The following is a 12,620-nucleotide window of genomic DNA, read 5'->3' on the forward strand; positions in this document are numbered from 1 at the left end:
AACCTTGTGCCACTGCTCTAAAAATCTTACCGTCTGGTAAGTAACCCTAACTAAACCCTTGTTACCCTAACTGAGAAAGCCTAGCCAACATGACATCAAATTTTCCTTACCACCTGAAAGGAAAAGGAGTGGACGGGGTCTTCTCTCCCCCTCCCCCAAGACGCCTCAAAGCTCCAGAACTGGACACAAGTCATCTTATCGAAGCTAATGCTCTCACCCTGATCGGAAGACTTACCAACCCGTCAAACCAGCGCTTATGGACCATGTTCCCCTTCTTCTCAAACCGTTGGAACTTAAAAGGTAAAGCTACAGGCTCAGATCTGGGAAAGGGATGCTTCCAGTTTAGTTTCGAACTAGAGGAAGACCTACTGAAAGTCCTTGATAACAGACCATACCATTATGACCAATGGATGGTAATCCTGCAGCGTTGGGAATCAACCATTTCCGACTCTTTCCCCTCGCAGATTCCATTCTGGATCGAGATCCAGTGGCTCCCGAAGCACTACTGGCAACCAGCCATGCTCCATCTGATCGGTGAAGCTTTAGGAGAGATACTTGACAAGGAAATCACCTCTTCAGCAGTAAAACTCAGAGTCATGATAAATGGCCTTCAACCCCTGACAAAAGAAACTATAGTTGAGTTCCCAGATGGAAACGAAGCTTTAGTGACCCTTGACTATAAAAACCTGAAAAACCATTGCACTTACTGCTTTAGACTCACCCATGAGAAGCGACACTGCCCTGGTTACAATGCTGCCAGAGAATCTAAGGAAACTTTGAATTCCCAGGAGACACCGCATTACCAAAGGCAAGGCAGAAGAAACTACTACACTCCAGCTGATAATTTCCTGCCACCAAAAGAGAAACACCACTACCTGGAGTCAAGAAGGGAGTTATCTACGCACTCTGTGAATCCTCATCATCATGAGATACCTGAAAGAAACCCCAGACACCTCCAGGACAACTCGCATGCCTCCCTCGCCTCTAGGAAAAGAAAACGTGATGAGGAATGGCACCAACATCATCGACACTCCAATATAGGATACCATGGCCTTCGGTCCTCCGTTGATAGACGACCTTCACCAAGATCCTTCAGCAACAACCGAGAGGCATCTGAAAGAATCTATCGTAGCCATGATGATAACCACCATAAGTTAGCCCGGGTCTGGAGAGAAAAGCCTTCTTCACGACTAGAAAACTCGGAAACCTCCAGATAAAGATGGCCCCCTCTCGAGAGAACCCTCTCCTCTGCGGAAGTAACCCCACCCACTCCTCCCCCTATTCCCATAACAGAGGAAGTCCTTGGAGAACTCAGAGAAGTTACAGTGCAATACATAAACTGGCCAGACCCAACGGAGAGTGTTGCAAGGAGACGGAGAGTAATTCAGGGTGAGGAAAGAGATTTAACGGCTGAAACAGCAAACCTCATAATAGAAGCAGCTGTGAATTCACAACAATCATACCTTGCTACTGTTGAGGCCCCAACCAGAAAAATAGCGGAGGAAAACCAAGCTGCTCCCCCCTGCCTACTGAAGAAACCCAAGGAACAGAATCAATATCTAAAAAGAAAAGAGGTAGAACTCCTCTTCCAAAACCTCTCAACAGAAGTCCTTTGCGACTCTCAGGCGCAAAGTCTAGCAAGAGATATCTTTGTCTAGCCCAGGGCTCACCTAAACAAAAACCATCACTGGCAGAATCTGCTGCTACTAGAGGTGAAACTAGCTCTACCCGCCCTAAATCCCTGCCAGAGCAAAATATTACCAAGCCCGGAATTCAATCTCAACCATCATCAAGCAAAACAGCTCCAAAAGGAAATATCATACCGCCTATTGTGAAGAGGAGGGTGGATTTTCACAATCCACCTGATCCTCTTCCTTAAAGATTTTGAGTTGGAACTGTTGTGGTTTGGGGAATCCCATAACAGTCCAACGACTCCGGGAGATTCAATCCAAGTTCTCATCGGAACTAATATTCCTCATGGAGACAAAGAATCATGATGATGTGGTCCTCAATTCCCTTAGCTGTCTGAATCTCCATTCCCACCACCTTGTCCCTCCCCACAGTCCAGGAGGGGGAGGTCTAGCTCTACTCTGGAAACAAGAAATCAAAGTCACAGTTATCTCAAACTGCCAGAACTTTATAGACACAAAAATAAGAACAGAAGGGAAGACTTTTTTTCGCTACTTTCGTCTACGGGGAACCAGACAAATCAAAGAGAAAACTTATATGGGATGAAATAACTCTCCTCGGCCGGAACAGAGAAGAACCTTGGTACCTCACGGGGGATTTTAACGATATCATCGAGGCATCAGAGAAACAAGGTGGCCAGATAAGACATGAAGGAACCTTTGTGGACATTAGATCCTTTATGGCAGAATGCGATCTTTTTGACCTCCGGCACTCCGGCAACTTCCTGTCATGGAGAGGCAAAAGAAACAATCACATGGTGTTTTGTCGACTTGACAGGGCAATGTCTAATGGATTATGGGCAGAACAATATTCTTTTAGCCGCTGCGAGTATCTAAACTTCGAAGGATCAGACCATCGTCCTTTAATTACTCAGTTGGACCTATCAAAGAAAAAGAAAAAAGGTATTTTTAGGTACGACCGCAGGCTTAAAGATAATTCTGAAGTTACCAATCTTATTCAAGAGGCCTGGTTGTTTGATGACCAAGAAGAAGTGGAAGAAAAGATCATGCGTTGCAGAAGGGATATTATTACCTGGTCTAAGACAAAATATATGAGCAGCCACCATTTGATTGACGACCTCAAGGAGAAACTGGAGGCAGCAATGTCAAGCATCAACCAGAACCAAGGGGAGATCTCCTCTGTTTTATCTCAGATGGCTAAAGATTTATTTGCAATGCAAGTGTCATCTGTTGCTTCTGAAAGTGCTTTTAGCACTAGTGGAAGGATAATAGATCCCTACAGAAGTTGTCTTACACACTACATGGTGGAGGTTCTGATGTGTACTGAACAATGGTTAAAACAAGACATAAAGTTTGAAGAAAAGGTGCTTACAAATGCTCAAATTCTTGCAGAAGTTGAGTTTGAAGATGAGCTTCAAAGAGGTTACTTTCTTATCTCGCTATGCCATGTTAAATACTTACTTACAAGTTACAGTTTGTAATGTTAGTTTGTTTATTTTCAGAGTTTGAATGTGAAGAAGAAGACTCTTGAGCATGTTACATGGCAGAAGAAGAAGAGGATTAGAAGACTGGTTTACTTGTCTAATCTACTTGTTTCTCTCATTTAAACTTTATCTACTTGTTTCTCTCTTTTAAACATCAGAATTTAGACTTGCATTCTCTTTGAATCTTTTAAACTCTTTACTCTTTAAGACTTTTAGTTCTGAGTTTCAATTTTTATGTTTTTTGATATTTAAGTTATATGCTTCTTCGGGTATTTTGGTATGGGTTCGGGTTTTTGATAAGGATTTCGGGTATTTTTATCAATTTCGGATAAAAATACTCGAAATCCATCGGATATCCGAAATTCAGTTCGAATTTCGGGTATATCCGAAAATACCCGAACCCGTTCAGGTTTTATCCGAACCCGACCCGATTATATAAAATACCCGATCGGATTCTATTTTCATATATCCGAAAATCCGAAGATCCGAACCCGATTGGGTTCGGATACCCGTATGCCGAGGGCTACTTCTCTTCCCTCCATTCAATTCAATAGAAAACAAATTATCCCAAAAAAAAAGCATTTCTTTTCTTCTCTTTCTTTGTCTTGTTATGAACTTATTATCGACGACCGTGTCAATGCCTTTATGTATCATATGTATAAAATATTTAAAATAGTTACTTGCACAAGAAATATAATCAAAAACTATGAAGTTCATGTGATAATAATAGAATTCAGACTAGCTAGATAGTTTAGATATGCATAATTGGTCTGTGAGGTGCACGGAGGGACTTGAAAGGTGTTGGTGTTTTCAAAAAGACTTTGGACCCAAACATTTATGTATGCTATAGCGTAAATGCAATATGCTACGAAAATGTTAGTAATTGATGTTGCTCGAGGTGACTTGCAATCATTTATATTGTTCTAGCATACTTTTCATTTAATTAAGAATTTTAGCTCGTACTGAAGAAAAAAAACCATCAATACAAATTCAACTTTATTGCCAAGCCAATGGGGGACACATGAAAAGAATAAATTTAGAAAATGCTATACGAGAATGAGTGCATTTGAAACCTTGTTTTTGTAGCATACTCGAGTTTTTATGTGTATATATGGCCCATCATGCTATGCTTTCTCTTTCGCTTATACCATAGACTTCGCGACAATTGAGGAAAAGACAAGCCCAACACATTTTACTTATAACAATAACTAATCAAACCTCTACTTCTTTTTTTTGTTTCTTTTAAATGTATGTTTATGATATTGTAGTTTTTTCCCCGATAAATTCAACCTTGTCGTAATGTCTCGATAAATCTTGCCTTTTAAGTTCTTTGACTACTAATTTCTTTTAGAGCTGTAATGATTTTCATTGACCAATTATGTCTGTATTTTCCTAATTATAAAAAGACAATATGATGGAAAGTTTCGTGGTTGATAATTTATGGAAGCGGTCAGGCAATGAATATCGATACATTTACGAGGATTTGATGTGTGTCTGTGACATTATGATATGCTGATATCGATTTAATGGCGGAATAGGCCGCAATGTGGTAGATGGCAGTACGTGAGGAGCTAACAATATCAATAGTCACACGTTGTTCTTAAAGATTTTTAGATTAATGCAGCCAAAAACACATTGAAAGCACTATCTCTTATTTCAGATCAAGATTATTAGCTCCTCTGATATTAAGAAAATAGAAACTAATAAAATTATTAATTCAATATCCGAAAAAAGTATAAAAAGGTTGAACAAAATCAATCAATAGTGTGTTGGGGTGTGATATTTTCAAATGAGAAAAAAATGGAAAATGACCGTTGGAAACTGATCTCGCAAAACATCTCTTCAGTCATGGTACGTATTAGATTATAAGTCTTTGGTGCTTTGTATGAACGCATTTCAGAGACTAGGTAGATGAGATAAGAAGATATGTTGCAGTTTGTGTGATGCACCTCCACATCTTGAGATTTGGTTGGTTAAAATTAGGTCAAACGTGTGCGCATATTTACCACAAAAAAAAATTGTGAAGGCATCCTTCGTGCTTCAGATGTAAATGTCCATGTAGAGCCATTAAAAAAAAAAAAAAAAAAAGTCCATTTTTAACATTTCCAAACATTTTTGTGACTGACGCTCCACCAAATAAAATATTATGTGGCGGTTGCAACAAGCTCTACGTATCTTGGTGGGTCGGTAGGTTTCCAAAAATATGGTAAGTAGACACTGGTTTTGCTCTCTGACGCAACTATTGTTACGATTTTCACCCATTGAATATCTATAAGGGTATACATTATTTAGGGTTGGGAATAAAAAAGTATGCACGTCTCTCATCCTGATTGCGTTTATAAACTATATACTAATCAAAATGCTTTTCACCGCGTTTTGGACATTGTTTTATTGGCTTGGTACGCGTCTTTGCGTTGTCCTATTTAGCCCGTCTCCGTCTGTGTTACATAAATCTTTACTGTTCATACTATTGGATTACCATGATTCTCGATTCGGACTCTCTCCTGGTTATATTATATCTTATATGATACATACTACTTATAAATTAAAGAAATCATTGAAATAGAGCATGCATGTGTGTTGTATACTTGGAAACAGAACATGCATGCGTGCATTGTACGAATCTTATATTGCAACGCACCCATATGGGATATATATAGCCATATTTATGTGTGCGCGACAAAAAGCCTCACTGGTCTCTAAATTTGAAAACTATGATCATGTTTAGTTATTCGATACCAACCCCCTATCGAATTGAAGATTGAAGTGATATTCGGCATTGATATATAGTTTTGGACATGTATCTAAACCACCATAATATGTAGACGAGTACTCTGTGTGAAACATGATACTATCTTTGCTATATGTCGATGTTGAAAGATCTGTATCACATTATATTGAGCTTTGTGGATCTCCCATAAAGTAAGTAATGAAAATGTTTCAACTTAGATATATGAAAATGTATATCATACTAGAGCAAATCATCTTAAAAAAAAAACAAATGATTGCTGACATTGACCACACGATCGTTCAAAAACATCACAAATTTTGCAATCCCCTCCTAGTCCTAGGCTCCTACCACTTTCGCTGGCATATTGCCTATCTTTCTGATTCGGCCAGGTCATATTCGTACATTTGATTATTTGATAAGTTTTGAAAAACTGAATGCTAGGATTATAGCGGGGAAACTTTTTCTGATCTATTTTGAGATTTACAAAATAAATTAAAATTTTTCTTTCTATTATTTTGTCGAAGTCAGTATATATTATAATATGACTATATTATGAATAAATTAAAAAGTATCCTTAAAACTAAAAAATGGTAATATAGTTACAAAAAAAAAACAGCACATGACATCTATATCCAAATCTTGAATGGTAGCTAGCATTTTCAGGATTTATTTTTTGTAATCATTGGCTTATTTTCTTAAAAATATCATTTTGTATTGTCTTTCAAAATTTGCACATTTTTTTTTTAGTCATAGTTTTAGCTGTTCATGTGGAATATTAGAGTTTAGGAAGAGTCATAAAATTCGAGAAGTTGTGAGCAACTTTAAAGATTATGACGATTATAGGAGAACAAATTAAAAAATTGTGCTTAGAATGAAAGCAATCAAAAATGTATTGGACACCGGTGAAATGTATTTATGATGGTAATATAATGTTCAAATCAGAACTAAGATCATAAGATTGATCCAAAGAATCAAGAAAAGAGAGCAAGTAACTGAAATCTGAACCAATCAAGAAATGATTGATGTATCAATACGGTTATGGCAACGATATGAAAATGGAAAAACACGAACAATATATAGTTCGAAATTTACATATCTTACATGATCGGATAAGTGAGTTTTTATGAACATAAGTAACGATTTACACATGTTTTGATAGACTAATTGTTCGGCGATTACAACACAACAATGCGAAACTGACATGCACCACATTTAATACAGCAACTATATCAGAATCAACAACAAAAAGTTACTTTTATCGGAAGAATATGTATATCTTCAATCTAAAGACATCTCTCGAGATTTTCCTAAGAGAATTTGTTGCACGTATGATATTCATCTAAAACGCTTCAAATGATCCGTCATATCGAATTTTCATATATATATATATATATTTTTAAATGTAATATTATGTCAATAATATTTTTTTTTATATGTATATATAGGTTTGTCGACATGCATGTTTACATTACAGAATAAAATAATTTCTAAGAAATAATAAGATGTTAATAAAATCAAAACCCCCCTCCTATAAATAAATAAAAAAGTGTTGGTTTACCAAACAAGTAAAGACCATTTTTCAAAAAGAAAAAGAAAGTAAGGAGACAAAATTATGATTTGAGTTTTACAAATTAAAAATATAAAAAAAAAAAACTCAAAAGAGACCTCTCTCTTCTCTCTCTTTCTCTAGCTCTCATCTTCACCGTACGCTTCTTCGATCTATCTTTCTCTCTCTCTCTCTCTCTCTCTCCTAGGAGCTACTAAACTAGAGACCATTGTTAACGATTCCTTTCAAAGCGAAGAATGTGGAACCCTAGATTGCTCAATTCCAGCTAGAGATCTCTCTATCTATCTACTCTTTCTTTCTTTCTTTCTTTCTTTTAGCTCTATTTCACTTTCTACTTTTGTTTAAGCTCTCTCTCTGAGAAGAACACAGTCATGGGGAACTGTTGCAGATCTCCCGCTGCAGTAGCTAGAGAAGACGTCAAATCCAACTATTCCGGCCACGATCACGGCCGCAAAGACGCTGGCGGCGGTAAAAAATCATCATCCGCGCCGATTCGAGTTCTCAGCGATGTTCCCAAGGAGAATATCGAGGACCGCTACTTGCTAGACCGAGAGCTAGGTCGCGGCGAGTTCGGTGTCACTTACCTCTGTATCGAGAGGTCCTCCCGCGACCTTCTCGCTTGCAAATCGATCTCCAAGAGGAAGCTTAGAACTGCTGTGGATATCGAGGATGTTAAGAGAGAAGTGGCGATTATGAAGCATTTGCCTAAGAGCTCGAGTATCGTTACTTTGAAAGAAGCTTGTGAGGATGATAACGCTGTGCATTTGGTTATGGAGCTTTGTGAAGGTGGTGAGCTTTTCGATCGGATTGTTGCCAGAGGGCATTATACGGAGCGTGCTGCCGCGGGTGTTACTAAGACGATTGTTGAGGTTGTGCAGCTTTGTCACAAGCATGGTGTCATTCATAGAGATTTGAAGCCTGAGAATTTTTTGTTCGCTAACAAGAAGGAGAACTCTCCCTTGAAAGCTATTGATTTTGGATTGTCCATTTTCTTCAAGCAAGGTGCGTTGAATCCTTCTTTTTCAATGTCAATTGATGGTCTGAGTAGAAACGTTAGAGTTCATACTAGTTCTTTGGTGAGTTTTTTGCATTAGATCTAAAGTTTTTTGGAGCTTTAATGTGGGCATTTCGTATATAAGAATGCTATATTTAGGAGGTTGGTTCTTGTCTTAGGGTCACTATGTCCACATATGAAGGATTCACATTTCTTCAATCGTCTAGCTTTTGGACTACAACAAGCTTTTAAACTGATTATCAGAGGGAGCTTCATGTTTTTGTAGGCTCCATGTTTCTTGATTGGTACCTTAGATGCACCTTGGCTAGTTTATTTGTTGTTGATGCTATTTCTTTTTTTTATAATGCTTACATATTTTCAGGTGAGAAGTTCTCCGAGATTGTTGGGAGTCCGTATTACATGGCACCTGAGGTGCTGAAGCGGAACTATGGACCCGAAATAGATATTTGGAGTGCTGGTGTTATTCTTTATATTCTGTTGTGTGGAGTTCCCCCATTCTGGGCAGGTTTGTTTTCACCTTCCTCTCTTTTTCATTCTCTGCCAGAGCATTTGCTTAATGGTTCTTATAATACCTCTTTTAGCATGTTGGTCTTCTGTTGTTTCAGCCATTTTTTTCTTTCAAATACAGAGTCAGAACAGGGAGTTGCTCAGGCTATTCTGCGCGGGGTAATTGATTTTAAGAGGGAACCGTGGCCAAACATTTCTGAGACCGCTAAGAATCTAGTCAGACAAATGTTAGAGCCTGATCCAAAGCGCCGGCTGACTGCAAAGCAAGTGCTTGGTACATAGAATCTACTTTTCCCCTCTGCTCTTTCTCTCTGCATCTGATCCAATCACTTCACTGATCTAAAAATACTATTAATTTTTTTTAATGCTTATTACTCCTACTTTTGTTATCGTTTCTCATTTTTGTAGAGCACCCATGGATTCAGAACGCAAAGAAAGCTCCCAATGTTCCACTTGGAGATGTTGTGAAATCGAGGTTGAAGCAATTTTCAGTAATGAACAGATTCAAGAGAAAAGCTTTGAGGGTTTGTTAATCTGATAAACTTTCATTGTTAATTATTTGCATAAGTCACCTCTTAGACCAAAGTGATCGTACTAATATTATTCTAACCAGGTGATTGCCGAATTTTTGTCTACCGAAGAAGTAGAAGACATCAAAGTAATGTTCAACAAGATGGATACTGATAATGATGGTATAGTTTCCATTGAGGAGTTGAAAGCCGGACTTCGTGATTTTAATACACAGCTAGCGGAATCAGAAGTTCAGATGCTTATTGAAGCGGTGCACATATCTTTCCCTTCTACATCACCCTACTTTAATTACTGATTGCTTGACTGAAGAAGCAGTTCTTTGCATGATATTGTCATTCAAATTCCGCTTCATTTTCAGTGTCTTTTGTTGTAACACATTCAATATCCAAGTTCACTAAAATATGGTGTATGTAATTCAAATTTGTGTAAAACAGGTGGATACTAAAGGGAAAGGAACTCTAGACTATGGGGAATTTGTTGCAGTTTCTCTCCACCTGCAAAAGGTAGCAAACGATGAGCATCTCCGCAAAGCCTTCTCTTACTTTGACAAGGATGGAAGCGGGTACATATTGCCTCAGGAGCTTTGTGACGCCTTAAAGGAAGATGGAGGAGATGACTGTGTGGATGTCGCCAATGATATATTCCAAGAAGTTGACACAGACAAGGTAAGTGTCCAATCTTCTTTCTATGGTATGCTCTCATGTTTAAAATAGCTTTCTTTTGCAAAACTGTTAGGAAACCAAAGTTTTAAGGGAAGTCCTAAAAAGGCACAAAAGACAGGAGATGTGACTTTAAATCTTCTTTTTTGCTCTATTTGTTTGATTATCAAACAATTTGAATTTTCAGTCTTACACTGTTACACATAGACATAGGTAATGAAAACATGCTTTGCAAAAAGTTCTTAAAGCCTGCGAGGACAAAACATGTAGCTTTAAACACTTTTTCTGTCTTCTTTTTATTTTTTGGCCTTTTTCTGTTGTGTAAAGGGTCCCCAGAAACTAAAGCAAAAATGATTTCTATGTTGTAGTAGTGGAAATGCCATGGGTAGAGAGAGTTAACTTACTATGTCATTAAAAAACAGAACCTTAGAGACTATAGTTATTGTAAAAGGTGTTTTTTCTGGTTATGCCTGACATGGATTTTTGACATTAGGATGGGCGAATAAGCTACGAAGAGTTTGCAGCAATGATGAAAACAGGAACGGATTGGAGAAAGGCGTCACGTCATTACTCGAGAGGTAGATTCAATAGCCTAAGCATCAAGCTAATGAAGGACGGATCTTTGAACCTAGGCAATGAATAGCGAAACAATGTGAAGAAGCCGCATTAGGGTTTTTAGAGTCTATCTCGCACCTCACGTCCTCGTTCACGTACAAGTATTAAGCCAAGAGAAGGTAAATCTTGGAAATTCAGAATTCAATCTTTTTGTACATCTTTAGTTTTTAACCTTTCTTTTTTTGGTGATTATGTTATTTTGTGTCCTTCTTTTATTGGTTTATGGGCTGAGTCGTGTTTGTTTAGTTTGTTGTGGTAGAAAAGGCAAAGAGACATGAGAATCAATGTTTGATGTGTAGAAAAAAAAAAAAATTCAAAGACCTTTTGGTAATGATGTTGTAATATTCTTTTATCTTCCTTAAACCTCTTCAATGATATGAGTCATTCACAAGCCTCTCCTCTATTTGCTCAAAACAGGTAATTCAAACTACTCTATTGTACATGCTTTGAATTACGATACAGAACCATGATTGTTTTACTTATATTAGAGATTAAACCTATAATTAGAGTCGAGATTATGAGTATGAACTTGGTATTGCTTGTTTCTTAAAAACGAACAAGTCACATTACAAAATTCTCAAGCCTTTTTTTATAGAGATTATCGATATATATCATGTAGCAGGTATCAATAAACACGAAAGCTACCTAGTACCTACATTCCCCATCTCAGCTATGAGCGTCAACATCAGTGAAGCCATCCCTGCATTATTGACCTGCAAAGCAAATCACTCGAGGTTCTACAGAATCTTACCCAACTTTCATAAGCCTTTCTTTATTGGAGATCAATCACTCATGTATTAGGAACAAATTAACCAAAAAAGTCACTTCACTTCCTTATTTTAGAAGTTAACAGTAACGTCCTAGTGCAAATCACAAGGTTTGAGCTTTCAGGATGCTAAATCTAAAACCTGATTCAGACTAAGTAAACAGATAAAGGATTGTACTAATGGTACCAAGATATATCGAAGCTTTCCAAATTTGGTTTTCGCAAATTTGTAGTATTAGCAGAATTAGACGCATGGAGCCGATGTAAAAAGGACAAGGTTTTGATTAGAAAGGCCTAGTCTACAACTGCAAGTCCTTTTTAATCAGCTCTAGAGGTCAAAACTACCCTTTCCCTTTGCTACCTACAGTAATTGTCTGCAGATCTTCAGTTCAATTCCTCTGTTTGCTCCAGAAACTTAACTATATAACCTATAAAGAATATAAAATGAGAACCCATATCACTGTTATTGGATCAGATATCTGCATTGCATTTTGGAATTCAATTTATAGTGCTGTCTCTCAAGTCTCAACGATTGCATATTTTAATTGATATATTTTATTTTACAGTTAAAGTAAAAATAACATAGTTAAATTTTACAGTTATAAGTTACTCAGTTATGATTTTGAAATAAAAGTTAATGTAATTTATAAGTTGCTCAAAGTATTTATTATTTTCATAGTGTGGTCTTCTTTTATTTTTTCTGGATAAGACAAGTATTCACGAAAATAATTAAAACAAAGAAGAAAGAGAGTTGCATACAACAAGTCAAGATGTGGGCACCATGAGAAGCAGAGACGACAACACAACACAACACAACTCAAAGACACATGTGTTTCTGTACAGTTGTACGAATGGTAATGTACTATGTTATTACTATTATTATTCCGGAAAGCGCCACAACTCTCTAAATCATTTTGGAAATTTCCCAATATATCGTTTGGCTCGGTTTGATCTACGTATGGGACGTATGGGCAACAAAATCGATGGAAAGCATATAAATCACACAATTTTAAAGTCAAGTTAATGATTTGGAGTTGTGTTTCGACAAAGACAGAGCTATATTTGTAAGTTTGTGAAATATGAAACTTCGAGGAAG

The 12,620-nt window shown here is 37.3% G+C and overlaps 1 protein-coding gene across 1 annotated transcript; it reads left to right on the forward strand.

Moving 5' to 3' along the window:
• The first annotated feature begins 7,427 nt into the window (after positions 1-7,427).
• LOC104781023 (calcium-dependent protein kinase 13) lies at positions 7,428-11,149 on the forward strand. The gene is made up of 7 exons (XM_087511379.1): positions 7,428-8,433; positions 8,808-8,951; positions 9,075-9,227; positions 9,362-9,477; positions 9,567-9,734; positions 9,919-10,149; positions 10,637-11,149. Exons 1-7 carry the CDS (start codon positions 7,803-7,805, stop codon positions 10,784-10,786), a joined length of 1,593 nt encoding a protein of 530 aa, XP_087367505.1. The 5' UTR covers positions 7,428-7,802; the 3' UTR covers positions 10,787-11,149.
• Positions 11,150-12,620: the final 1,471 nt, after the last annotated feature.

The sequence above is a fragment of the Camelina sativa genome, chromosome 4 (genome assembly GCF_030686135.1).
Source record: "Camelina sativa cultivar CO46 ecotype springtype chromosome 4, ASM3068613v1".
Classification (NCBI taxonomy): Eukaryota; Viridiplantae; Streptophyta; class Magnoliopsida; order Brassicales; family Brassicaceae; genus Camelina; species Camelina sativa.